Here is a 25046-nt window from a genome sequence, read left to right as displayed (position 1 = left end):
TATTATTGTTCAGTATGATAGTTGTAGATGTATTAGATTTGTGAATTGGGAAGAATCTGTACAAATTCTAAGAGATACAAGGAAATGCTTTCTACCATTTAATGTATATTTTTAAAGAGTTTGCATTTTACTCTCTGTTTCACCTAAATTAACTGGTATGAAAATTTTTTCATGTTTTATTATTTGTGGCTGTATATGTGGGTCAGTTGATAAAACACTTGGCTTCACAAGCATGAGGACCTGTGTTTAGATCCCCAGGTAGAAAGATATCTAGCTCACAAAGACATAACTCAATGTAAAAAGCCAGATGTGACGGTGCACCCCTGTAATCACAGCAATGCTGAGAATGGGCGTACTACAAAGATGAAACCCTGAAAATTAGCCGAGCCTCCTTGCTTATGTTTCAAGGCACTGAGAGTCCCTGTCTCAAAAGTGGAAGTTGTCCTCTAATCTTTTCAACATACGTTCTATGCATGCCCCCATCCTAATGGCTCAGAGGTTAAGAGCACTTGATGGTCTTCTAGAGGACTCAAGTTCAGTTCCCAGCATCGCTTGTAATTCTAGCTATAGTAAATCCAACAGTCTCTTCTTGCCTCCATGGGGACCTGGAGGCTTATATTCACACAAACATATAAACATGAGATTTAAAAAACTCTCCCCAAGGCCCCAATTTATTATTGGGGGGGGGGCTTCAGTTTTCTTCTTCAATTAGTTGTGTGTAAATTTATTTATAGATTTTTTGCTCTAGGGTATTTTTTTGTTTGAATTATTTTGTTTTTTGAATAGTAAAAAACCTTAGGTATAACATTCTAATCTGTAAATACATTTCTCACTATGTGGCCCTGAACAGGTGGGAATTTATTGTAGAGCAGGCTGGCCGTGAGCTCACAGAGATCAGTAGCTATGCACCACCACACCTGGCTTTTCTCTAGGGCATTTCAAAATCAGCACCGACTTTACATATTTTTAAATTACATTATCAATTCATGATTGTTGAGTCTTTGCTTTATTTTTAAAGTAAGTTGTGAAAAGTACTCATTGCAAAGATTTAATCCTTTTACAGGTTTGTTGTACATTATTGAAACACAGAAAGTTCTTGATCTCAGAATTAATGTGAAGGCTTCATATGTTATTGTCCCACAATATGGAACTTTTAGCCCTACATCAAATCTACTTCTCTTGGATCTTGGTCACTTAAAGGTATACAATAATAAATGTTTGATTGATGATATGCCATTTGTAATATTCTTTTGTTTAAAATATACATTGATTTTATTTATTAAGATTAATTTACTTTTATGTGAGTGTTTTTCCGAATGTATGTAGGTATATTACATGTGTGCACTGCCCAAGGATGCCATAAGTGAGTTCCAGATTTCCTAGAGCTAGACTACAGGCTGTTGTGAGCTGTCATGTGGGTTTTGGGAACTGAACACAGGTCCTCTGCAACAACATGAAGTGCTCTTAATTCCTGAGCCATCGCTATAGCCTCAGGGTTATACACTGGCTTTAGATAGTTTGATTAAGGTTATTGGTGTTTAAATATATAGCAGTAATAGTTTTTAAGACATAATCTTTGTGATTGGTGAATGAAGTTTTACTTCATTAGGTATCTTTTGTCCTCCCTGTATTTCCAAAATCAAAAATTTTCATTTGAGCACTGCAAGCCAGTTAAAAATGCATTTATAGATTTGAAAGTCATGCCTAAGTTTTTTTCCCTTAATTTGAACTCTTACTTGATTAAGTATAAGAGTGTAGACAGGTAATCATCTTTCTGAAATTTTTACACATTGCATTTTAATTTCATGTGTAGCTAAAATATTAAAAATTTAATAACTATTAAATAATTATAAATTGACAAATTCTTAATTGTGTCATTTTCTATTTTGTCTATATAAACATTTTCTTCCAAAAAGTTAAATAGAAACATTTCTTTATATTTCTACATCTGAATTGTTCAACATAGTACTCACTAGCATCATGTAATTATTAAAGTTAAAGAATAATTAATTAATTAAAAATAAGCACTTTAGCCTCTGTTAAGTGCTTACTAGTCCCAGCTGGTTATTGGCTGCTGTGATGGACAGTCCAGATGCCAAATATTTCCATTATCATTACTGCTCTGCCGGTCACAGCCACAACAATCTACAGAGAGCTTAGCTTAGTGTGGCTTCTGGCTGCCTAAGAAATTTGTTCTTTCCCCGTTCCTATGATATATATATTATAGCTTATTGTTTACATTTGATTTTGATTACAAAATAATTTCAAAGGCAGTTTAGTAAGAATATAAGGTATTTAATTTTGTGATATTAGTTAATTTGTCTTACCTGTTACCTAAAATTTATTATCTTTCAGAGATATTTTAAATTTTTTTAGATTTATTTTTATTTTTTTATTTGTATGGGTATTTTGCCTGCATTGTATATCTGTGCACTATTTAACTGCTTGGTGCCTGCTGAGGCCAGGAGAGGGTATTGGAATGGGTAGTGAGCTGCCAAATAGGTGCTGATAATCAAACCCATGCTCTCTAGAAGAGCACCTAGTGCTGTTAACCACTTTGCCATCTGTCCAGCCCCAATCCTTTTATTTTTATTTAAAATATAAAATTTATTTATTTTTTTGAGACAGGGTATCATTATGTAGCCTTGGTTTCCTGAAACTCACTATGTAGACCAAGCTGGCCTTGAATCTGCTTGCTTCTGATCTCCTGAGTGCTGAGATTAAAGGCATATGCCACTATGCCTGGTGAGATAATAATTTTTGACAGTTTACTTCCCATGAGCTGTATGAAATAGAGTAAAAAATATGTGTGTATATAATATATATATCATATATATATTATATACACCTTATACCTATTATTGCAAATGATATTTTTAATTGCTTTGTATTTATCCTTAATATTAATTTATGTTATAGATCTAAACAGTAATGTGTTTGTTTTTTTTGTTTGTTTGTTTGTTTTTTTGTTTGTTTGTGTTTCAAGACAGAGTTTCTCTGTGTAGCCTTGGCTATCCTGGACTCAATTTATAGACTAGGCTGCCCTCAAACTCACAACAATTTGCCTATGTCTGCCTCCCTGAATGCTGGGATTGCAGGCATCCCCCAGTGTGCCTGACTCTAAGCTAATTTTATTTTGAAGTACTTTACCTAATCTGAACTATGAAAATTAACTTTAAGGTGACAAGTAAAAGTCGGTCGGAATTATTGCATGTGAAACAGAGCGAGACCAGCCTTGAAGAGATAATGCATAGAGCTTATGATTCTTTTGACATTCACCTTACAAGCATACAGTTGCTTTACAGTAGAGCAGGTAAGTATGAGAGACACTAATGATTGATTCTTATCAGTGATTAATTAGGTTTTGAGATACTATCAAGATATGCTTGATGACTTTCCCTGTGCTTGGAACTTTGCTGTATTTGAGTTAAAATTGACAGTTAATATTGCCTAATGAATGAAACTATAGTTAATAGTGAAAGCGTAAAACCCTGAAGCACAGATTGTCTGCTTCAGAATAGCTGTTTGATAAGACGTGTATGACAGGGTACGTGTTTGATTGGCTGTGTTACTCTAGCTGAGTGCATTTTATTTGTAAGCCCATTACAATGGTTTTATTTAAATAATAATTTAAAAAACCCGTTGACTACTAACTAAACAAAAATGACTGCTAACATTTTCTTAGTTTGATAACAAGAAATTTTGTCTTTTGGTACATTTAGGTGATGTGTGTGTGTGTGTGTGAGAGAGAGAGAGAGAGAGAGAGAGAGAGAGAGAGAGAGAGAGAGAGAGAGAGAGAGAGAGAACACGCAGGTGCTCATTCTTGTCAACAACCACTTTACAAAGTGAGCTATCTTCCTAGTCTGGCTACATTTACATCTAAGTATGTAGATGAACTAATGATTCTCTTACTCACATGTGACTATTAGTAATGCAGGGAATGTTTCAGGTCATATGGTTTTTGGTCTAGGTATGAGTTTTAACTTTAGCCTTAGCATTTTGGCTACCAGTGGTGCATGCCTGTAGTCCCAGCACTTGGAGAGGCAGAGGCAGGAGTATCTCTGTGAGTTTGAGGCCAACCTCGTCTACAGAGTGAGTTCGAGGACAGCCAAGGCTACACATGAGAAGCCCTAGCTCAAAAAACATAAATAAGTCAATAAATAAATCCTTATGATAATTAAACTATAAACATTGCCCAGGAAAGTGGTAATTAACAATGGTGGAATTTATTAGTAATTATTAAATACACTTATATTTTTCTGCCTTTTTGGTGGCATTAATTTGGTGGTAGAATATTTGGTTGACATAGTGATTGTTAATGGATGTACAGTGGGGATGTACATTATGCTGCCACTTAAAAAACAGGCCTTTTTCATTTGTAACAGAACATAGTCTTGTGAAGGAGTATAGGAAAAATAATGGAAATGAAGAAACTTGCTGATTGTCCTTTAGAATATTTTCGGTTTCCTGTGTTCTAAAATTATGCTAATAACAAACATGAACTGTTTTTGTGATTAGGTGATAATTGGAAAGAAGCACGGAAGCTCAATGTATCTACACAGCATATTTTGATACCTATGCATGTCAATGTAGAACTCTCTAAAGCCATGGTTTTCATGGATATCAAGATGCCCAAGTATGTATTATATATTAGCTGTTTGATGTACTTGTAGATTTCCTTAGCAAATTTGTAATGAAATATAATGACTTCACTAGATAGTATGCATATTATGTTATTTGCCACTAATGCTACTTTTTTTTTTGAGAGACAGGGTTTCTCTGTGTAGCCTTAGCTATCATAGACTTGCTTTGTAGACCAGGCTGTCCTTGAACTCACAGCAGTCCACCTGCTTCTGCTTCCCGAGTGCTGGGATTAAAGGCGTGCACCACCACACCCGGCAGATGCTACTTTTAATATGTGGTTTAGTGGCATCTTAGTAAATTCACATTATTATGCAGCTATCACCACCCTCCATATCTAGAACTTTATTAATAATCTTCTAAGATGAATGTTCATACTCAGACATTTGTTTTCTGTATGTTTTATACCTTGTTTTCCTTCATTTTCTCAGATGGACTTTCTTTGTATTTGTTGTAACATATTTTAATTACTTTCTCATCTCTGTTTTTGTATACTTTGTGAATGCTTTATTTGGTTGCCATGGAGATTATATGTAATATCCTAAACCTTTTAATATCTGCTTAAAATGGTACCATGTTAGTTTGATTTACATACAAAACTACTTTTTCTGCATTGATTAACATAGACTTATTTTTGTGTCTTTCATTTTCTGTAGAAAATAAAAAGTTAGTTAAAATCCCGTCATAGCATATTGTAGATCTGTGTATGCAGTTACCTGTATGACAGAGTTAAGACAAGAGAAAGGTAAAAAAGGGAACCAGAGGCAATGTTCTTAGCCTCTTCACACTGCGCTTCTTGTCATGTTTTATGAGAGAAAACGGTTTGGATGCATTAAACAGATTGATCTACAGTTGTGTATTTAAGTTAAACCAAGTGTATGGGATTAATTACAAATACTTAGATGATTTGAAATGTTTATGATTTCTTGAGGAATTTCAGGTACATTTTTAGAGACCAATGCTTAACAACAAAAATGTATAATTTGATAGGAAAAAAACAATTTTTGGGCAGTAGTGTGAGTTAAAACATTCTGTGTGAGGGCCATACTTTTTTAAAAAATACAGATTTGTACATGTGTGCATGCACATTTGTGTGGAAACTAGAAGTTGACATAATGTCTCCTTTTTTCACTTTTTACCTTGTTTTACGACATTGACCCCAAAGCACATAGACTGGCTAGGGAGTCTGGGAGTTGTAGAGATGTGCCTGTCTCACTTTCCTCTCCCTATAGTGTTAGGATTACTGGTATGTACCACTATGTCCATTTTTTAGTTGGTGCGTGGTATTTCATATCAGGTACCTTGTGCTTGGTGGCAGGCACTTTTCTAACAGCCTGTTTATATTTTTATTTTATTTTATTTTTAGGCTTTTTGAGGCAGGGTTTTTTTTGTGTAGCCTTGGCTGTCTTAGACTCACTTTGTAGACAAGGCTAGCCTTGAACTCATAGAAGTCTGCCTGCCTCTCCAATGGGATGCTGAGATTAAAGTCGGCCTTTATTTTTAATTTTTAAAACATTAATGTATTTATTATGTCTCTGGAATTGTGGGAGGGCTAGCAAATGCAGGTACACAGTGGGCATGTGAAAGTCAAAGGAGCGCTTGATGGAGTCAGTTCTCGTTCTCCACCGAATCAAACTCAGGTCATTGGGCAAGTGCCCCTTAAGGATAAGTGCCTTTACCTGCCTCTCCTCACCAGCCATCTCTAGGGCCATAGCCTCTCTTTAGTTCAGTAAGTTATCTGCAAGCCAAGGAGATTGGCAAGAACATTAAAAGAAAAACAGCTTAGGTTTAGTATGGCTTTGATTGTAAAACCTCTTGCTAAGTTTAAGTGTTAAGTAGGAGCCATGCACATATGAGAACTTACACATAGAAGGTGTTAGAAATCGGCTGTGGCTGGGCAGTGGTGCCTCAGGCCTGTAATCCCAGGACTTGGGAAGCAGAGGCAGGCAGCAGGCAGATCATGAGTTCGAGGACAGCCAAGGCTACATGGAGAAACCTTGTCTCAAAAAACAAACCAAACAACAAAATAAGAAATAGGCTGTGATCCTCATAGGTACAAATATACAATGGTGACATGTAAATGCTGTAAGTCACATAAATAATTGGTAATTAATATTGTCATCTGTATTCGGCAAACAGTAGAGAGACAATAAATGAAATCATACTGGAAAATAAGCCTCTGACAAGTATGGAGGTAGGTCCATCTAGGGTTTATAAGGTAAGATGTAAATTGTAGCTTTAAATGTTTATTTTTCAGTATTTGTTGAATTTAAGGGTTTCTCTTTTTATTTTGTTTAAGAGATGGGATAGGTGCTAAGCATTGAACTCAGGACCTCCTGCTTGCTCAGCAAGCCTTTTGTCACCAAGTCACCTCTCTGATTTCATTCTTTTTAAATTTGTGTACTTAAACAAGAATGAAAATTACTCCATAATGATTCTTGTCTCTGAAAAATAGATTCAAGATTTCTGGGAAGTTACCTCTTGTTTCATTACGAATCTCAGATAAAAAACTGCAAGGGATTATGGAATTGTTTGAAAGCATTCCAAAACCTGAACCTGCAGTTGATGTGCCTGCCCCTGCCAGATCATTCCCGGTAATGTCTTATTCAAAATTAATGAACGATTACATTGAAAAATAGATATCATAGTAGTAGTTGAAGTAGCCACAGGTGGAATTATTTATAGTCATTTTAATTTTCAGCATGATTGTATCTTTTACCTAACATCTCCGTGATGGCCTTTTATAATAGGAGTATTTAAATTATGAAAAAACTACTGCTTTGAGCTTACTTGTTTATCTATTCTAGTGTACATCTCTCCATTACTCAGGGAGGTGGCAGCAGCCAGATCTCTGTGAGCTCAAGGCCAGCCTGATCTACAGAGTGAGTCCAGGAAGCCAAAGCTACACAGAGAAACCTTGTCTTGAAAAAAACAAACAAACAAAAAATTAAAGTAACAGTCCTTGTTTCTCAATGTCTTGGAGCTGGTTTCTGGGCCTAGCAAATTGCCAAGTTAAAATAGATTTTAGGATCCTTATAGATTCCTAAGAAAGTTACTGTAGAAGCTCCAAAAGTCTACTTACCATCAAACTTATAAAAGTATTTGCTTTAAAAATAATTATAGGAGCCAGGCATGGTGGTCCATGCCTGTTATCTTAACACTTGTGGAGGCAGAGGCAGGTGGATCTCTGTGAGTTTAAGGCCAGCCTGCTCTACAAAGTGAATCCAGGATAGCCAAAGCTACACAGAGAAACCATCTCTCACCCCCTAAATAATAATAATAATAATAATAATAATAATAATAATAATAATAATAATAACAACAACAACAACAACAACAACAACAACAACAACAACAACAACAGAGTTGTATACAGCCATTTTCATACAAGTATATAATATACTTTTGAGCATATTATCTCTGTAAAAGCACTTCTTCCATTTTTTTAGACTGTGTCTCAGGTAGCCCATGCAGACCTATAATTCTGTATAGCCAAAGATAACATAGATTTGTTATTTTTCTGTCTTGTCTCCAAGTGTTAAGATTAATAGTATGATCTGCAGTGCCTAGCTTTGTGTAGTGTTGGGGTGGGGGGGTGTGGTGGTGGTAGGGGTCAAACCCAGGACTTTTCAGCAAGCACTCTCTACCAACTGAACTACAATACCAATCAATTAAAATCACTTAGCTTTCATACACTATATTTTATTCTCTTGCTTTAGACTGTTTTCTTGAATGAGTAGCCTTTTGTAGCTTGAATTGAGTAGCTTTTTATGAAAAGTATCATATAAATTTGAATAAAAAGTCTTAATCCAATTGACAGTAAGTTACTTTTATTTCAGACTCAAGCATCTATTTCTTTGCCAGTATCACATATTTCTCAGAAGATAATTCCTCTATTGGAAAAGTCTTCTGTTACTGGAGATGGTAAGTTGAAACTGCTTAATAGAATCTTCCTTATTACACATGCATAATTGAAGTACTTTACATTTTGTGGGATGTTTTCCTCAAATGATTATGTGTAGCGGTATAAACATCTTTTTCTTTTAACCTTTATTTTTTTGTAAAGAATGATTAATAAGAGAAAAATCAACAGTTATTAAATTTAAATGTACACATGGGGAACAATCAGAAATGAGTCACTCAAAGAAATGATTGCTCAGACTCCTTAAAATGATATAATTTAAGTATTTTTTTAAAGTCACATTTGTAGTGTAATCATTTTGGCAAGAAAAAATTGTAATTTTAAACCCTTGGATCATTAACAGAAGTCATTATTAAGCTTGAGTTCTTTGCTTAAAAATGAATGTTTGTAGATGCCTAATTTATAATATAATATTTCAAGAAATTTAAAATAATAAACTTTTTTAAAGAATCTAATCTTTTTTGTTAAACAGGAAAGTCAAGTTTTGATATATAACATTTATTTTCAAATACACCACTATCAAGTGCCTTTTTTTAAATGGCCATATTGGAAAAATATACATTTGTACGTTTTTAAGATTTTAGAGAAAACTAAATATCTGAAAAATGGTGTCTTTCTCCTGTATTCTGGGAAATGTGTCTGTTGTGAGTAGAGAGATGTGCGTGTGAGGCCATCTGATCTAACCAGTTTTAGTTAGGGATGTACTGCACTTTAGTGCATTTTGAACTTCCTTTAACTAGTTTCACTTTAGATAATAGTTTTTTCTTCTTTGAACGTTTCATACATTTATATAGTGTTTTAATCTTATCTATCAACCACTACAACTTCAACTCCCCCTAGCGCTCAGCACTCTGTCTCTCTCTGACCTATGTCCTTTCTCACTGTTACTAATGCCTCCAGAGTACAAGTGGTGCAACCCGAGTGTATGGCTGTCCTCTGAGGCATGGGCAGCCTGGCAGAGGGCTCATCCTTAAAGAATGACTTTCTCTTCTCAATAGCCATTTCTCCAGTAGTGTAATTTAATATTTTTATAGTTTTGGGTCATAAATTTTTAATATACGTTCTGTGGGAATATGTCATTCTGCTCTACTGATAACTTTTAAATTAAAAGTCGGTATAGGACACGATGGAAAAGGCTTTAAGATACCACCTAACCTGCCAAAGAAAACAAGTTATCAGCAGCCAACAGTAGTCTTCCTAAATTCTCATTAACCCATGGCTGCAGGGAAAGTTTTCACACAGGCAGTTGTTAGTCAGTTTAATACATTTAGTTCTCATATAAATTTACTAGCCATTGTCTAAGATTTGAGCCCATTCCTTTACCTAAGTAATTTACTCTTTCTCTAAAATTGCTGTTACACTCCTCATCTTTCCCTCGTAAAGAAAACTGAACATATGGACCTCATTGGATTACAGTTTTCTGGTTGATTCTCCCCAGTTCATGCTGATTTGTTTGTTTGTTTGTTTTGGCTTTAATCTTCTCTGCTGTCTAAGGTCAGTTCATTCTAGCAAACCTGTGAGCTTACTTTGAACATCAAAGGGAAGCCTCTTCTCTTTACCCTACAATACCCTACTGACCAAGGGATAAGTCTCGTTTGAGATAGGTAGTGTGAGAGCTCGTCACACTACTCAATTGAAAACTGTTTTGATTGTCCAAAGTAGTCAATAAGTATAACTTTCCATGGTTGATTTCAGATAACTAAAATTACATTAAGTGAAAGTGTGATGAAAGGGTGCTTTATTAACATTTCTGGCCCTGCCCTCTGCTAACAATATTGTATTTCTATTACTTATGCTATCCAGCTACAGTGAGCGTGCTAGCACATTGCTTTCATTGTTCAGAGTGGACACAATCACTGGTATTGTTTTCTTTTCTAACTTTGACATACTCTAGTGATGTTTTTAAAAGCTGATTTATTTGAATCAGGAGAGATAGCGCAGTGGTTCATTCAGTGCTTGCAGAGGATTTGTAGTTCAGTTCCCAGCACCCACACCTGGCAGCTTACTACGAAGCTCAAGGGAATCTGTTGCCCTTCTTTGGACTCCATGGGCACCTGCATTTCATGTACCTGCACACAGATACATAATTAAAAATAAAAATGAATCTTAAAAATTGATTTTAAGCTAAAGATTATTTTATAGTTCCATACTTTTGTCCTTTGCAATGTTATTTATTTAAAAGTAATTTGTTTTCTTTTTTCTAGCTTTTGTGTTCAATTTTAATATAGACTCATAGCATTTTAATACTCACGTTTATTTCAGGAAATTATAAAAATGTTAAACATAGATTATTTCTGTTGTTGAATTAAACAAAGTGTTTTATAAAATTTAGACTCAGAGGAAGAATTTTTTGATGCACCATGTAGTCCCTTGGAAGAAAATCCTCAAATTCTATGTAGAGATAAAAGTACTCGACAGAAAAAATTACAAAAGAAAGATTGTTCGATGAATTTAATTCAACTTAGGATGCGATTTGAAGTAGCAGAGGTATGTACTATGGTTATATAAATGTTGGTTATGTGAATTGTCATTTAACCTTTTACAGTTTACTTGTTGAGTCTCATTGCTAATAGATACTGGTCAAGGTATATGGAGACTTGGTGTGTGGTTCCCATCATTTTTCTTTTTTTTTAAATTATCTTTCTTAAGAATTAGTGTGTAAGTGGTATATTATGGGCAATTTTCCAGTTTTTTTTTTTTTTTTTTTTTTTGGTTATAATTATACAATGTAAGTATGTATTATATTGTGGGAGAATATAAAATCAACATTACATTTAAGTTCTTAACATTCCATGTATATCTTGTGTATTTATATATTGTTGCCTCATACTTGACCTACGTGCTTTTTTTTTCTTCTACAGGCTTTGATTCAGTTTTATCGCCTTCTGGGAAACTGTGAACTACCCGTGCTGGAAGTGGGTGTTTTAGGATTGGGAACAGAAGTTGAAATTAGAACATTTGATTTGAAAGCAAATGCCTTTTTGAAAGAATTCTGGTTAAAATGTCCAGAATACTTAGGTAAGACTAATATATGTTACTTTCATAATTTGATTACCTGCTGTAGAATTTTCTGTTGCTCAGACTTTGAATCCACATACTTATTTATATTGTGAAACAATATAAAAAAGAAAAAACACACCAAAAAAAACCCTGAGACTATTGCATTTAAATTTGTTAGTCTATTTTATTTCTTTAGTTTTTGTTTTGTTTTGTTTTTTAAGACAGGTTTTTTCTGTATAACAGCCCTGGTTGTCCTAGACTCACTTTGTAGACCAAGCTGGCTGGGAACTCACAGAGATTCACCTGCCTCTGCCTCCTGAGTGCTGGATTAATGCCGTGTGCCACCTTGCACCTGTCTTTCTTTAATACATTTTTAATTAAAATTTAATTACATCAGTTATACTTTTTCTTTCTCCTTCAGCCCCTCCCATGTCCTGTCCCTTCAGCTCCACCCCCTCCACTCTGAAATACACACATACATAGATAAAATCTGCTGGGTCTGTTTTCATTGCATGTATATGGCTTGAGGGCTGAGCACTTTGTGTTGGATAAAACCAGTGTGGGGGATTATTGCTGGCAGAGGCTGATTCTGCCTCTTTTGTCTGTTATTAGTTGTCTATGGGGTGGAACCCTGTGAATTTTTTCCTAGTCTACATTAGCATGTCTATTGATATGCAGCCATTTCTAGAGATGCACCGCCAACTTCTTGGCTCTTACAGTCTGGTGGCTCCCTCGTCCTTGCTGTTCTCTGAGCCATAGATGCAGGAGCTGTCATGTCGATGTGCCCATTGATCTCTGTACTGTGATTTTCTGTGATGCTCTTCCTTTGCTATACAGAGAAGCTTCTTTAATGAGGGATTGTATCTGCACCTACATCTAGATATTTGAGGCTAGGAAGCACAGATGCGAGAACATCATTCTTCTTTCTGGGTCTGAATTACCTCATTGAATAGAGTATTTCTAGGTCTGTCCATTTACCTTCAAATTCCATGATTTACTTACTGGCTTCCACAACAGTGTGATATGTTTTGTTAAAGTCAATGAACTTACTCACATTATTATCACCTGAAATACATTATTTACATTAGATTTAAACATTCAGGTTAACTTTTTATGTGTTTGGACAAATACAGAAAGGTGAGTTTCTCCAGTGATATCATCATACACGTGGTTTGATTGTACTGAATGTCGCAGTCCTCCATTCCTTCTGCTGGCTTAAGGTCGGCTCCCTGTCTTCCATGCTTTACCTTTTGTTGCATATATAACTAGAATAATACAGTGTACATTCTTTTAATGTCAGTTTCTTTTAGTAATCTGTGTTTAAGTTTTTTCCTTATCCTTTCATGGCTCGACAGCTAGTTATTGTTAATCAGTAAATCATATCCCTTGCTTAGGAACATTATTGGCTACCTATCTACTCACTTCATAAAGGACATCTTCATTTCTTCCAGGTTTTGGCAATTACAAATAAAGATGCTTTAAATATCTATATGCAAATTTTGGTGTATCCCTAAGATGCCCCTTTCTTTGGGTTAAAGCTAAGGAGCATTATTGGTGAATTATATGTTAAATATATAACTTTTGGAATGTACCTCCAAACTCTTCAGTAGTTATATCATCTTTCATTTCTGCTCATTGTAAATAAGAGTGCTTATTGTTCTGTCCCTGTCAGCATTTTGTTAGTGTCTGGACTTGAGTCCTTCTAATAGGTACATAATGGCAGTTTGAATTTCTCTGAGGCATATGATGTGGAGAGTCCCTTCATGTGCCAGTTTGTCATAGCTTCTTTGGAGAATGACATCTGCTACATTAATTGCTTCTTTTAAAAGTCATATTTTAAATAAGGAGTTTAACCTGAAAGTAGGTCAGAGGACATGCATTTGTATGGTTCACATTCTGACTTGTCTTCCAGCCCATGGGAACTTGAGTATGGTGGGCTATGTCACAGTTATCTTGTGGTCTCCTAAACTTGAGTGTAGGTCACTGTGTAACAATTATCTCTTGGTCTCACAAACGTCAATGTGGTGGATTGTGTCACCGTTATCTCTTGGTCTCCCAAAGTTGAGTGTGGTACAATGTGTCAGTTACCCCTTGGCTGCACTAACTTGAGTGTGGTGGACTGTGTCATGGCTATCTCTCAGTATCCAAAACTTGAGTGTGGTGGATTGTTATAGTTATCTCTTGATCACATAAACTTAAATGTGCTGTATTATATTACAGTTATCTCTTAGCCATACAAACTTGAGTATGGTGGACTACGCTAACAGTTATCACTTGATCATACAAAAATCATATATAACATATGTTGAATTTTATTCTGCTATGTCAAAATTATATTCTGTTCTCTTGCCCCTGCTCCCAGTTGTTTTTGATTATTGGAAAAAGAAGTAAACCAACTGAGTAGTGTTCTCTAGTAACGCCTAAGTATCATAGCCATTGTTAATTTTAATGTATATGCTTATGTTTGTCTTCTAAAAGGCGCAACATAAGTAAAGACTTGAAAACAAAATGCAGTATACCATTATTTATTCTATATATTTCTGAAACAGTTTGCTCTTATTTTCTGAGAAGGAGTGGGTAGCAGAGTTGTTTTGTGAAGAGGAAATGAACTGATAAACAACTGTTCATGAAGCTGGTAAACATGTAAATAAGGTGTGGATCTTCTTAAGGGTTGAAAACTGTAGTTAATAATGCCTGAAAAAGGAAGCTGATTCATGTACTCAGAAGCTTTTAGGTTTAAAGGGCTGTACGCCCATTGTTCTGTTTTTCTTTGCAAGAGCAGGGTTATTAGTTTTTAGTCCTTTATTCCAGTCTCTAGATACTGATTTTTAGTAGCCATAAGTAATTTGATAATGATAATTTTAAAAGCACTACAAATACCTCTTCCCGAGCAGTTCTCATAGAATGTCTTGTTTTGAACAGAATCAGTAATATAACTAGTAATTGCTCTGTACTGATAAGACTGAGTTTTACCTAGGCAATAGAAAAATTAACTTTCTTGATTCATCTCAACAACTGATGTTTTCACAAATAATCACTCTTTTCTTCCAAGGGATTTTTTTTTGTGACTCAATATTAGAATTCTCCAGGCTCTGTCATTGCTCCTAAAAATTTTGGATTCCCCCTTTAGCAGCTTGCTTGTTGTTATCCCTTGTCTAGACTAGGAAGGTTTGAGACTTTAGTGTTGAAGTACAAACGAAGAGTACATTGTATGGAAAAATGATAGTTTTAATTTTTTTTTTTTAGTTTAAAAAACAAAAGTCCCTATTGAGCAGAGTACAGGGAAATCATTTTCAATCATAATTATCTTCAGTTATTTTTCCTATTAAGAAATAAGTTTTAAATTATTTTTAGATGAAAACAAGAAACCAGTTTATTTGATTACAACCCTGGATAACACAATGGAAGATTTATTAACGTTGGAATTCATGAGGGTAAGCAGTTCTCACTTCACCTGATGGGCAGATAGATGTGCTATTGAAAATCAGAGTTTATGTGTTTAATCTTAGCTCTAGGACAACCTGGTCACTTTCCTAAGGGTGTTGTTTTTTTGTCATTATTGTCATGCATTCTTATTTGCAAATACTTCATACAGCAAAGTAAGTACCCTATTTCTATGAAGAAATGACTTCTAGGTTGACTATTCCCACCAGAGTACTGAGAAATAAATGATGAAATTTCTTATTGTACGTGTTGCAAGAGGATGAATTCCCTTCATTTCTACCATTGTCTAGTTTATTGCTTTCTAAGTGTTAGTGACTCCATTTCATTTATATTGATCTATAATATCTGCTTCAAATCTGTATGTGTTGTGCTCTACTTATGAATTAATCTTTGTTTTAATTTGGCACAATGTATGCTTTAATAATTACTTTGTAATAAGAATTAAGCCAAGAGAATTACTGTACTTAAGACCATTTTTGCTTCCATGATTGGCGGAGATTTTTAAAAAGTTTTTTGTTCTTGGGCAGGAGAGATGGCTCAGAGGTTAAGAGCACTAACTGCTCTTCCAGAGTTCCTGAGTTTAATTCCCAGCAGCCACATGGTGACTCACAACCATCTATAGTGTGATCTGATGCCTTCTTCTTGCGTGCAGGTGTACATGCATGCAGAGCACTGTATACAGAACAATAAATAAATCTTAAAAAAAAAAAGATTTTTGTTGTTAAATTTGTATCAGGTTTTATGACATACAAAATCTAAAGAAAACTAGTAACACAATTGTGTTATTCATATTAAATGGATTACTATTCAAAAAGGATAAATCATGTCATTATCATTTGCAACATTATCAGTCTACAAACCATAATATACATCTATATATGTATATGCACAAGTACTTATATGTATATGCATATGTTTGTATATCACTAAGTATATAACATTGTATGCATCTCATAGTTAATTTATTTATAGCATGCAAATCTTGAGAACTTTGCACCTGCCATGGTACTGTAGACATAATATATCTTCATAACATGTTCTAATACATGCATTTTTCTCTTTGGATAGGCTGAAAAAAATGCACCAAATTTGAAGAGTACTTATAACAATGTTTTACAGCTTATTAAGGTATGAGCATGTAATTATTTACTTTAAAATTAGATACTGTATTTCTTCGTCCAGATGTCTTACCAATAATTATTTTATAATTTGAATTATCAGATCTCTTAGGCTGAGAATAAAGCTGAGTATTTTAAATTATGTGCTTTATACCACAAAACAAGTATTTTAAAAACCATCAAGTCTTTTTTTTTATTGACCTAGTACTAAAATCTATTTTGTTCCATAGGTGAATTTTTCCTCTTTGGATATTCATTTACATACCGAAGCACTTCTCAATACAATGAGTTATCTTAATAACACTCTTCCGCAATTAGGGAAACAATATGCCTCAGTGTCTGTTGCAGAGACTGAAGACAAAGGAGATATCATTAAAAAACTTGGTATACTTCTTTAAATATTAAGTGTGTGTTTGTTTTTTGTCACTAACTGGAACAGTAATTGCATGCTCTGGTGTTGCTTTTAATTAGCAAAATATCTAAAACAATTTCTTATAGACCAGGTTAATTTTAGAAAACACAGGAAGAGGAACTTGATTATTGCTAAAGAAACAATATTTATTGTGTAACAAATACTGAGTTTCAAGTTAGGCAAGAGATATTTGATTTAGATTAACATTAGTATGTGACATTATTTTAGATTAGAAAAATGTAACTGTGACAGCATTTGAGTATTATGTTCTGTTTTCAATCAGAGTGGAGGTTAAGATTCTAGATGTTCTAAAATCCAAAACTTCTTGAATATAATAGAATTGATGAAAAGCCTTCAGTTTTGGAGCATCTTGAAACTTTGACTTAGAGATGCTCTATCTGTTACCGTTTAGAACAGTGAGTATTTTTGCTTTCCAAAATGATAGTTGTCACAAAGATTCACAGTTACTGCTATGATTTCTTAGTTTCAGATGATTAGTCACCTCTAAGACCAGTCTTTGGCCTGATAGCTTTTTTATACATTAGATAACTCTTTTTTAGAGTTCTTAATTCAGTAGGGAATATTTATCTTGCTTATAATTGAATTGTAAGTCTGATGTTAGAATTATTTGTGGCGACATTTTAGCTGCCTTCTAAGTATAGTGTGGCAATTACTAAACCTTTCCTTGTGTTGTTACCATGTGGTTTTTGTTTTGTAGCTTTAAAGCTACCCACGAATGAAGATATTATTACCTTGCAGCTTTTGGCAGAATTATCTTGTTTACGGATTTTTATTCAGGATCAGAAACACAACATTTCTGAAATTAAGATCGAAGGTAATAACATCCCATAAAATATTTATAATTATCGAATTAAAGAAGAAAGTGCAATTAATCATTGTTTTATTCCCTTAGGGCTTGATTCTGAGATGATTATGAAGCCTCTAGTCACTGAAATAAATGCAAAGCTAAGGAATATAATTGTGTTAGATTCTGATAAAATGGCTGTATACAAAAAGGTGAGATTTTGTTTTTATTAATTACTAGTATATCATTAAATATGTAATGTTCATATCAACATGATAGGGATTGTGTATTATCAGTGTGTCTTACTATACATAATGGCATTATGTATAATGGCGCAATTTACTTATTAGCAGTGGTACTTAATTTTTTTGTTATAAAATAAAGATTATGATATTTCCTAGGTAAATAATGTTCCTGGAACAAAGAGGCTTTTTGCATGGTTGGGGGAGGAGAGTTACTAATAATTCTCACTTAAAATTAAGTGTTCTGTTCTTTAAGTATCCTGAACTGCCTATTTCAGATAATGATTTTAGAAGGTAGGAAATATTTCACTTGTATTTTCACTGATGCTCACCATTATACATAGCTGTTAAATTAAGAGGATCCTTTGAAATTGATGTAGATGGCTAGAAACTTTGTTAGTCGTTCTTGAATAATAAGGATTTTAAGTAGAATGGTGTGTTGAAGGAAGTGATGACAAAATACAAAATGTAAGATCAGGAAGTAAGCATTTACAATTTGACAAGAAGAAAGAAAATTTTGTCCATGAATGGACCTAGTCTGTTATTACATTTAATTTTTTTCATGTATTTATTTTTTATATTATGTGCATGAGTATTTTTCTTGCATGTATGCATTTATAATGCATACACATATTGACAGTGTGTCTTAATATGCATGATAGTGTTTGTATTGCATGCATATCTTGTGCCTGCAGAACCAAAAGAGGATGAATCCCTGGAAATGAAGTTATTGATAGTTACATGCTGCCTGCCATGTGGGTGATGGGAACTGAGCCCAGGTCCTCTGGAAGAGCAGTGAGAGTGCTCTTATTGCTGAATCAACTCTTTAGTTATGTGGTCATTATTGATATAGTCATTAGTTGATCTTTATATAAGAAAAAATTATGTGTTTATATATGCGTATACACTTATATGTACATACATGTCTACATATATATTAGTAAAGAGTGATTTACCACAAGATTCTCAGATCATGTAGGATTTGTAGAAATAAGAAACAAGTGAATTTTCAGGGTTACTATTTGCTCCTCTATCACCTTTAAGACATATGAAATATATAGGACAATGAAGAGTAGATCCTACATTTTTATTTTTCTGGAAAGTGATACTCACAGAAATTTAATTATCTACTAAGTCGTACAGATAGTAACAGAAGTGAATTACAGCTCCAAACATTGAATTTTCATTTTGTATTTTATTCTTAAAATATGTTTAAGATTAAAATATAGTTTTAAAAGATATAGATTGAAATGTCATGTCCTCCTGTCTTCTTGCTCCAGTCTTCTTCTTTTTTTTTTTTTTAAATTGCCGGAATTCTAGTGTAGGTAGTTGTAAATGAACTACTCCATTGAGTAACCAGAGAAGCATAAGGTTTTTTTGCCCTGTATTAAAACTTTTGTGGTGATTATGCTGTGATACATATATGCTATTGTCCTCTGACTGGGTTTGGGTTTTATTGACAAGTTAAAACTCATTATTGTTACATATTTTATCTGTCAGATCAAGTCACTGTGTACTGGAGCAGTATTCTTCATTTACAAGTGTATTATTATATAATACCATAGTTATTAGTGAAGACAAAAATAGTTTCTAGCTTACTTGATATTTTACTGAAATAAAACAGCATGATGCTAGTTTCTCGTTTCCTTTTATATAAAGACATCTGAGAAATTAAGAGCTTTTTAAAAATCTAGATTTGAGTGTTAATTCTGGGTAGCAAATATAAATGAATTTTTAATTTTCTGCGTTTCTAGATTTGTTATCAAGTTAATTGTGGCTTCATAAAATTAGTTGAAAAATGTTTTCTATTAGGTTACAGGCTTCCCTGGCCCACAATAGAACACTCCCCTGATAGTCTCTCCCTTAGTCTAGACAACTATGAAACACTTGTGACTATAAGAAAATTTCAGCCTCAACTTTTTGACGCCTATACTGAAGGCAACTTTGAGTTACAACTTTATCTGTGTCTAATTTCTTAATCCTAGTACTTTAACTAGGTCACAAAATGCCTCTCCTTATCCACACCCCAAGCCTCACTAAAAGTCGTTATTTTAATTTGTTCTTGGGAACTGGTCCTTTTTCTCCCTTGAGGACCCTGCCATGCCATTTGCAATAGCTACCGGTGTCATTGGCTCCTGTGTGGGCCTCACCAGGGTTGCCGTGACTGTCATACTCTCTCGCTTCTGAAAAAGCCTTCTGAGGGGTGATTCCTGCCAACTGCTTTTCTACCAAAAATTTGTATGAGCTTGTGTTACTTCTTTCTTAAATATTTGGTATGCATCAGCAAAGATTTATTTATCCTTACATCCCAAGATTACCTTCTATCACCAAGGGATGCCATGGTGAAGTCCTTAGGCTGGGAATGGTGGCACACCTTTAATTCCAGCAATCTGAAAGCAGAACAGGCGGATCTTTTTAAGATTAGAGTTTAGCTTGGTCTACATAGTGAGTGCCACACCAGCCTTGGCTACGTAGACGGCTTTCTCATTTTTACCTTTTAATTCTGTCCAGGACCCTAGCTTATAGGTGTGTTCTTTCCCCATTTGGTTAATTTTCAACCCCTACAGACACACTCAAAATTAGCTTCACTAATGTTCAAGGAATCTCTTTCTCTCCCCTTCCTTCCCTTTCTTCCAATTGCTCTTCAGTTGTGGTAGTGACATACCATGATACCTATGCAGAAAGTCTAGGACAACTTGCAGCATTCCTTTCACTTCACAGTGTGGGTTCTGAGAATCAAACTCAGTTTTTCAGATTTAATGACAAGTACCCTTTAACTGTTGAGCCATCTTCCTGGTCTTGTCCTAGGCATTTTTCTAACCAATAAAGTTGACACCTAAAAATAACTATCTTATCAGATTTGGAGGACAGTTGTTCTGTCCTGTTGTCATTTACAGCCAGGCATTTTCCAGGTCTTAAAAATGGGCTTTGTGGAGGATCTGTTTTCCCTCATGGCTTCCTGATTGCTGTGTTTGGTGGCTCCTAATGTAAGACTGGATGAATGTCTTAGAGAGTACAAGCTAAAGCGGACTTCTCACGGGGTGCTCCAAGGAAGGCTTGTCTTTTTCTTAGATAGATTCTCTATTTGTCATTACTCTAAGATTTTGTATGTTTATGTAGGCCTTGGGTCAGCAAGGTTTATTATCTCTCTTTTTGGTCAGACAATAATTCTGTGATGCTTTGGGCCTTTAAAAATAATTCATTTATTTTTATGTGTATAGATACTTTGTCACTATTTGTGTACAGTGTCCATGCCTGGTGCCAAGAGAGGCCAGAAAAGGTTGTTGGATCCTGTGGAGCTGGAGCTAGAAGTGGTTTTGAGATTAGCTATCATGTGAGCACTATGAGTTGAATCCCAGTCCTTTAGAAGAGTGGTCAGTACTGGTAACCACTGAGCCATCTCACCAATCCACTGTTTTGGGCCTTGAATGGGATGGAAGTGTTTTTACTTTTCCAGGACTTATACTAAGTAAAATCCTAATTTCACTTAGTTTTTTTCTTAAGAGAGGCCAACAAAGTACCTGCAACTGAGGAGGTACTGTGTTTGTAATTCCCAGAGACTTTGTTTCTCACTTTGGTGTTCAATCAACCTCTTCCTCCTGCTGCTCCTCCTCCTCCTCCTTTTCCTACTCCTTCTGCTATTTCTTTTTAGCTAAATTGTTCTTACTTATTTGGCATCCATGCCTCTTGTAATCTTCTTTTCTTAGATGATACAGTACTTTGTTATCTTATTTCATATTCTAATAATATTTAGAAGAATTATAACATTGATTGGCTGTTTTTCATTCTTAGGATTTGAAATAGTCTTCCCTCTAGTCTTGTGCATCACATCCTGAAGCCTACCCTACTTTCTTCCATTTTGTACTTCAGCCTTCAAAAATTTCTCATACTTTTGCTTTCTTGGGAACTGTTGTTCTGTGGTTGATTTTCTTGGCTTTTCAAACCCCCCTGCTCTTGCTTTCAGAATTTAAGAGTCAATAAAGCTATAAATTTTAAGTTAATACTCTGTTACAAATTAATATATATACATACATGTATATATGTACATACATATATATTCTTTTCTCTTTCACTTTTAACTGGTAGTATGGAGATAGAAATTTTAAGCTACCTCAGGCAATTCTTTGTTTGTAATTAAAATGATTCTTCACCAACTAAGCAAGAATGAGAAGTTTAAATTTGAGATATTCTATTGAAGACTATGAAAAAATTATTCAAAATTCTCAGACCTAGAGAAATGAGACACTGAGTAGAGGTAATGTGCAGGTGGTATGTCTCACCTTTGAAAGTTACTAGAGGCATTTCTCTGATGATAGTGCAAGGTAGAATATCCAAGTGAAATGCATATCTATTTTCCCCCTTAAAAACATAAAACCTAGGCCAGGTAGACCTACTTGCTTTCATGACCCTCAAGACAACAGCCAAAAATATGTTAGGCTAACAGGTCCTAAATAAAACACTTGGAATTATTGTCTTATTTATACGATTTAAATACCTTGAAGATTTTATGAATGGTAGAATATTTTATTATTACTTTGCTTCATTTTATTTTTGTCTTGGGGTACATTATTTCTAAAATTGGTTGTAACATTTGGGGCTCTTCTCTCATTAAGGCTGTTTATATCACTGGAAAAGAGGTTTTCAGCTTCAAAATGATTTCTTACATGGATGCAACTGCTGGCTCTGCATACACAGATATGAGTGTGGTTGATGTTCGAGTTAATTTAACTGTTGGCTGCATTGAAGTCGTGTTTGTCACAAAATTCCTATATTCTATATTGGTAAGTAGTTGAATAAGTTGTTTCTATTCTAGATGCAAATTGCTATGTGTTAAGCATAGATGAAGACCTTATCTCGAGAAATTGCACATGTATGAAGATTTTTACATTGTATACATACACACATGTATATGTATGTATGTTGGGTTTTGTTTGCTTGTTTGTTTTTTAAAGATAGGCCTGACAACATGGCTCTAACTTGCCTGGAAACCATTACGTAGACTAGGCTGACCTGTAACTTAGAGAGACCCAACTGCCTCTGCCTCCCAAGTGTTGAGATTAAATGCATGCCATCATGTCTAGCTTAATAAAAATATTTTACAAATTAACACTGAAGTAAACAAAGGATGCATATTCATCTTTGCTTTTTTTGTTGTATAAAAGTACTTCATAGAAAAATTGCATAATATCTTTAGGTTAAACCATCACATTGAATTAAAAGAAGTTCAAAATAGGATAAAGACCAAGCAGGAAGTTTTGTGTACACGCACACACACACACTTAAAATAATTTGTTGAGTACCACAACAATAGCAATGTTCAGTACTTCATTTATATAACATTTTAACAAATATTTAGTTAATTGAAAAGTATTCATTACATATTAACATGCCAAAATATAGTGCACTACATAAAATATTTGTATATATATTATATGGTGTACATTGATTGAACTTATTGTTTAACTCATAAAAGTAAAAATTTGCGTTTTCCACCTTCCAACTCAAAAACTATTCCAACGTCACCATTAAGAAAGTTATCCTTTCCAATGCAACATAATTCTATAATTTTCACAAACTTTAAGAAATGAGATTGAATCTTGAAATGACTTTGCCATAGAACTTCTGAGTTCTTCTTTTCATATATTTTTCCTTTCCTATTTTATTCTTGCTGTTGGCTATGTAATTTTCCTCATGCCACACCAATTTTAGTCTCTTTTTAGTTGTGTGTGTGTGTGTGTGTGTGTGTGTGTGTGTGTGTGTGTGTGTGTGTGTATGCACGCACGCGCGTGCGTGTGTGTATGTCTTAGTTGCTCTCTATCCTTATCTATTGGGGCAGAGTGTCGTTCAGTTTGCCTGCTCCAGGTATCCCTACCCACTCCTCCTGACTGTTGAGATGACAGGGCACTTTGCCTGCCTGGCTTTCTGTGTGGGTACTGATGATCCAGCCTCCATCCTTACAGTTGTGCTACCTGTGCGATTTAACCTCTAAAGCATCCTCTAGCCGTTATCTCCATTTTCTGGCACCACTGATCTTTCACAGCACTGTTTCTAGTGATTGGTGTAGTAACTAGATAGTTAAGTTTAAGGCAGTAGTAAAATAAATAGGCCAAGCATGGCAGTTTGAAAAGAAGGAATTCATGTATTTATTTTAAGATGAAGAGCCATCTTCTGTTACTTAAGAATTCTGGACTTAGTCTAACTTGATGTGACTTTTAAACTGGTTTCCATGAATTTCCCCCACCCCGCCAAAGTCTTTGTACAGCAAAAGCAAAGATGAACACTTAAATTTTTTTTTTTTAGAATTTCGTAATTGAGTGCCTATTTATATAATTTCTAACCCTATTTTACCCTCCTTCAACTCCTCACATGTTTCCCCCTCCACACTTCCTCTCAATTTCATGGCTTCTTCTTTATTACTGTTACTTATATGTATACATACATATACTTAGATAGGGGGGTTGAGTGTGCATGTGTGCACCCACATTTGTGTGTTTCTGTATATATTTAAACCTGGAGAAAGCAGTCTTTCTCTCCCAGCAGCCATTGACTGTTTGTAGCTCTTCATCTAAATGTAGGGCCTCATTAGATTTCCCCATCCACATTGGCATGCCTAACTGGAACTTTTCATTATGACTGTCTTGTTTAGGTAATCCTAGAGATTTCATGGATTAAGCTTCTGTCATGTCTAGAATACAACATCTACCAGCAGGTATCCTAGTCTTTTGCCTCTTAGAATATTTCCACCCCCTTCTCCACAGTGTTCCCTGAGCCCTGGGTGTAGGTGTTGTTGCATTGTAGATGTACCAGTTGGGCTTGGGGCCCATACCATGACTTATTCTCTGCACTTTGACCAGTTGTCAATCTCTATTATAGTCCCTATGAATTGCAAAAAGAAATCCCTTTGATGAGAAGTAAGAGATACACTGACTGCATATAAGATCAGGTACTTATACCATTTTCTGGTATATACGATGACTTTTTAACCCCCGCCCCTGAAAAAGCCATGCCAAAGTCAGGGGGCTGTTTTATATGCCAGATACTTGCCTGCACCTTGCTTCCCCTTGCTTCATATGTACGGCTCATATAGTAGAGGGCGCTGCGGCTGATTCTCCACTCTGCTGTGAGTATGAAGCAGGAGGAGCACGATGCACACATCTTCCTGTACCTGGAGGAGGAGAACGTGGCGTGGATTGGCTCTCTACCAGAACCTGCCCGTTTGACTCTGAGGGCTGCATGACTTCAGCTTGAGTGTTAAGTGCACCTTAAAGGGGCAGTGTAGGCTGGCACTGGCTGTCTGCTTGCTGGCTTGTTTAATTAAGTGCCTGGCAGTCTGTGCCCTGCCTACAAATAGACAAGGCCGGAGTATGCTGCACAGGGTGTGGGTTGGAAGAGGACTAGTCTTATATGGCAAATATATTCCAAACTCGATATTTTAATTGGAAAAATTGGCTTATATGCTGGA

The 25046-nt window shown here is 35.0% G+C and overlaps 1 protein-coding gene across 1 annotated transcript in view; it reads left to right on the top strand.

The window, feature by feature from the left end:
- Vps13a (vacuolar protein sorting 13 homolog A) overlaps positions 1-25046 on the top strand; it is a 175261-nt gene that overhangs the window by 55410 nt on the left and 94805 nt on the right. Inside the window, exons 20-32 of the mRNA XM_051146210.1 lie at positions 1064-1200; positions 3181-3313; positions 4519-4636; positions 7097-7235; positions 8481-8565; positions 10896-11050; positions 11425-11581; positions 14918-14997; positions 16076-16135; positions 16356-16509; positions 17256-17372; positions 17451-17554; positions 22198-22365. Coding sequence (XP_051002167.1) covers positions 1064-1200; positions 3181-3313; positions 4519-4636; positions 7097-7235; positions 8481-8565; positions 10896-11050; positions 11425-11581; positions 14918-14997; positions 16076-16135; positions 16356-16509; positions 17256-17372; positions 17451-17554; positions 22198-22365 — 1607 coding nt within the window. The remainder of the gene's footprint in view (positions 1-1063; positions 1201-3180; positions 3314-4518; positions 4637-7096; positions 7236-8480; positions 8566-10895; positions 11051-11424; positions 11582-14917; positions 14998-16075; positions 16136-16355; positions 16510-17255; positions 17373-17450; positions 17555-22197; positions 22366-25046) is intronic.

The sequence above is a fragment of the Acomys russatus genome, chromosome 5, assembly GCF_903995435.1.
Source record: "Acomys russatus chromosome 5, mAcoRus1.1, whole genome shotgun sequence".
NCBI lineage: Eukaryota > Metazoa > Chordata > Mammalia > Rodentia > Muridae > Acomys > Acomys russatus.
Note: the sequence above shows the minus strand (reverse complement) of the source record. Positions and strands in the feature narration are given on the sequence as shown.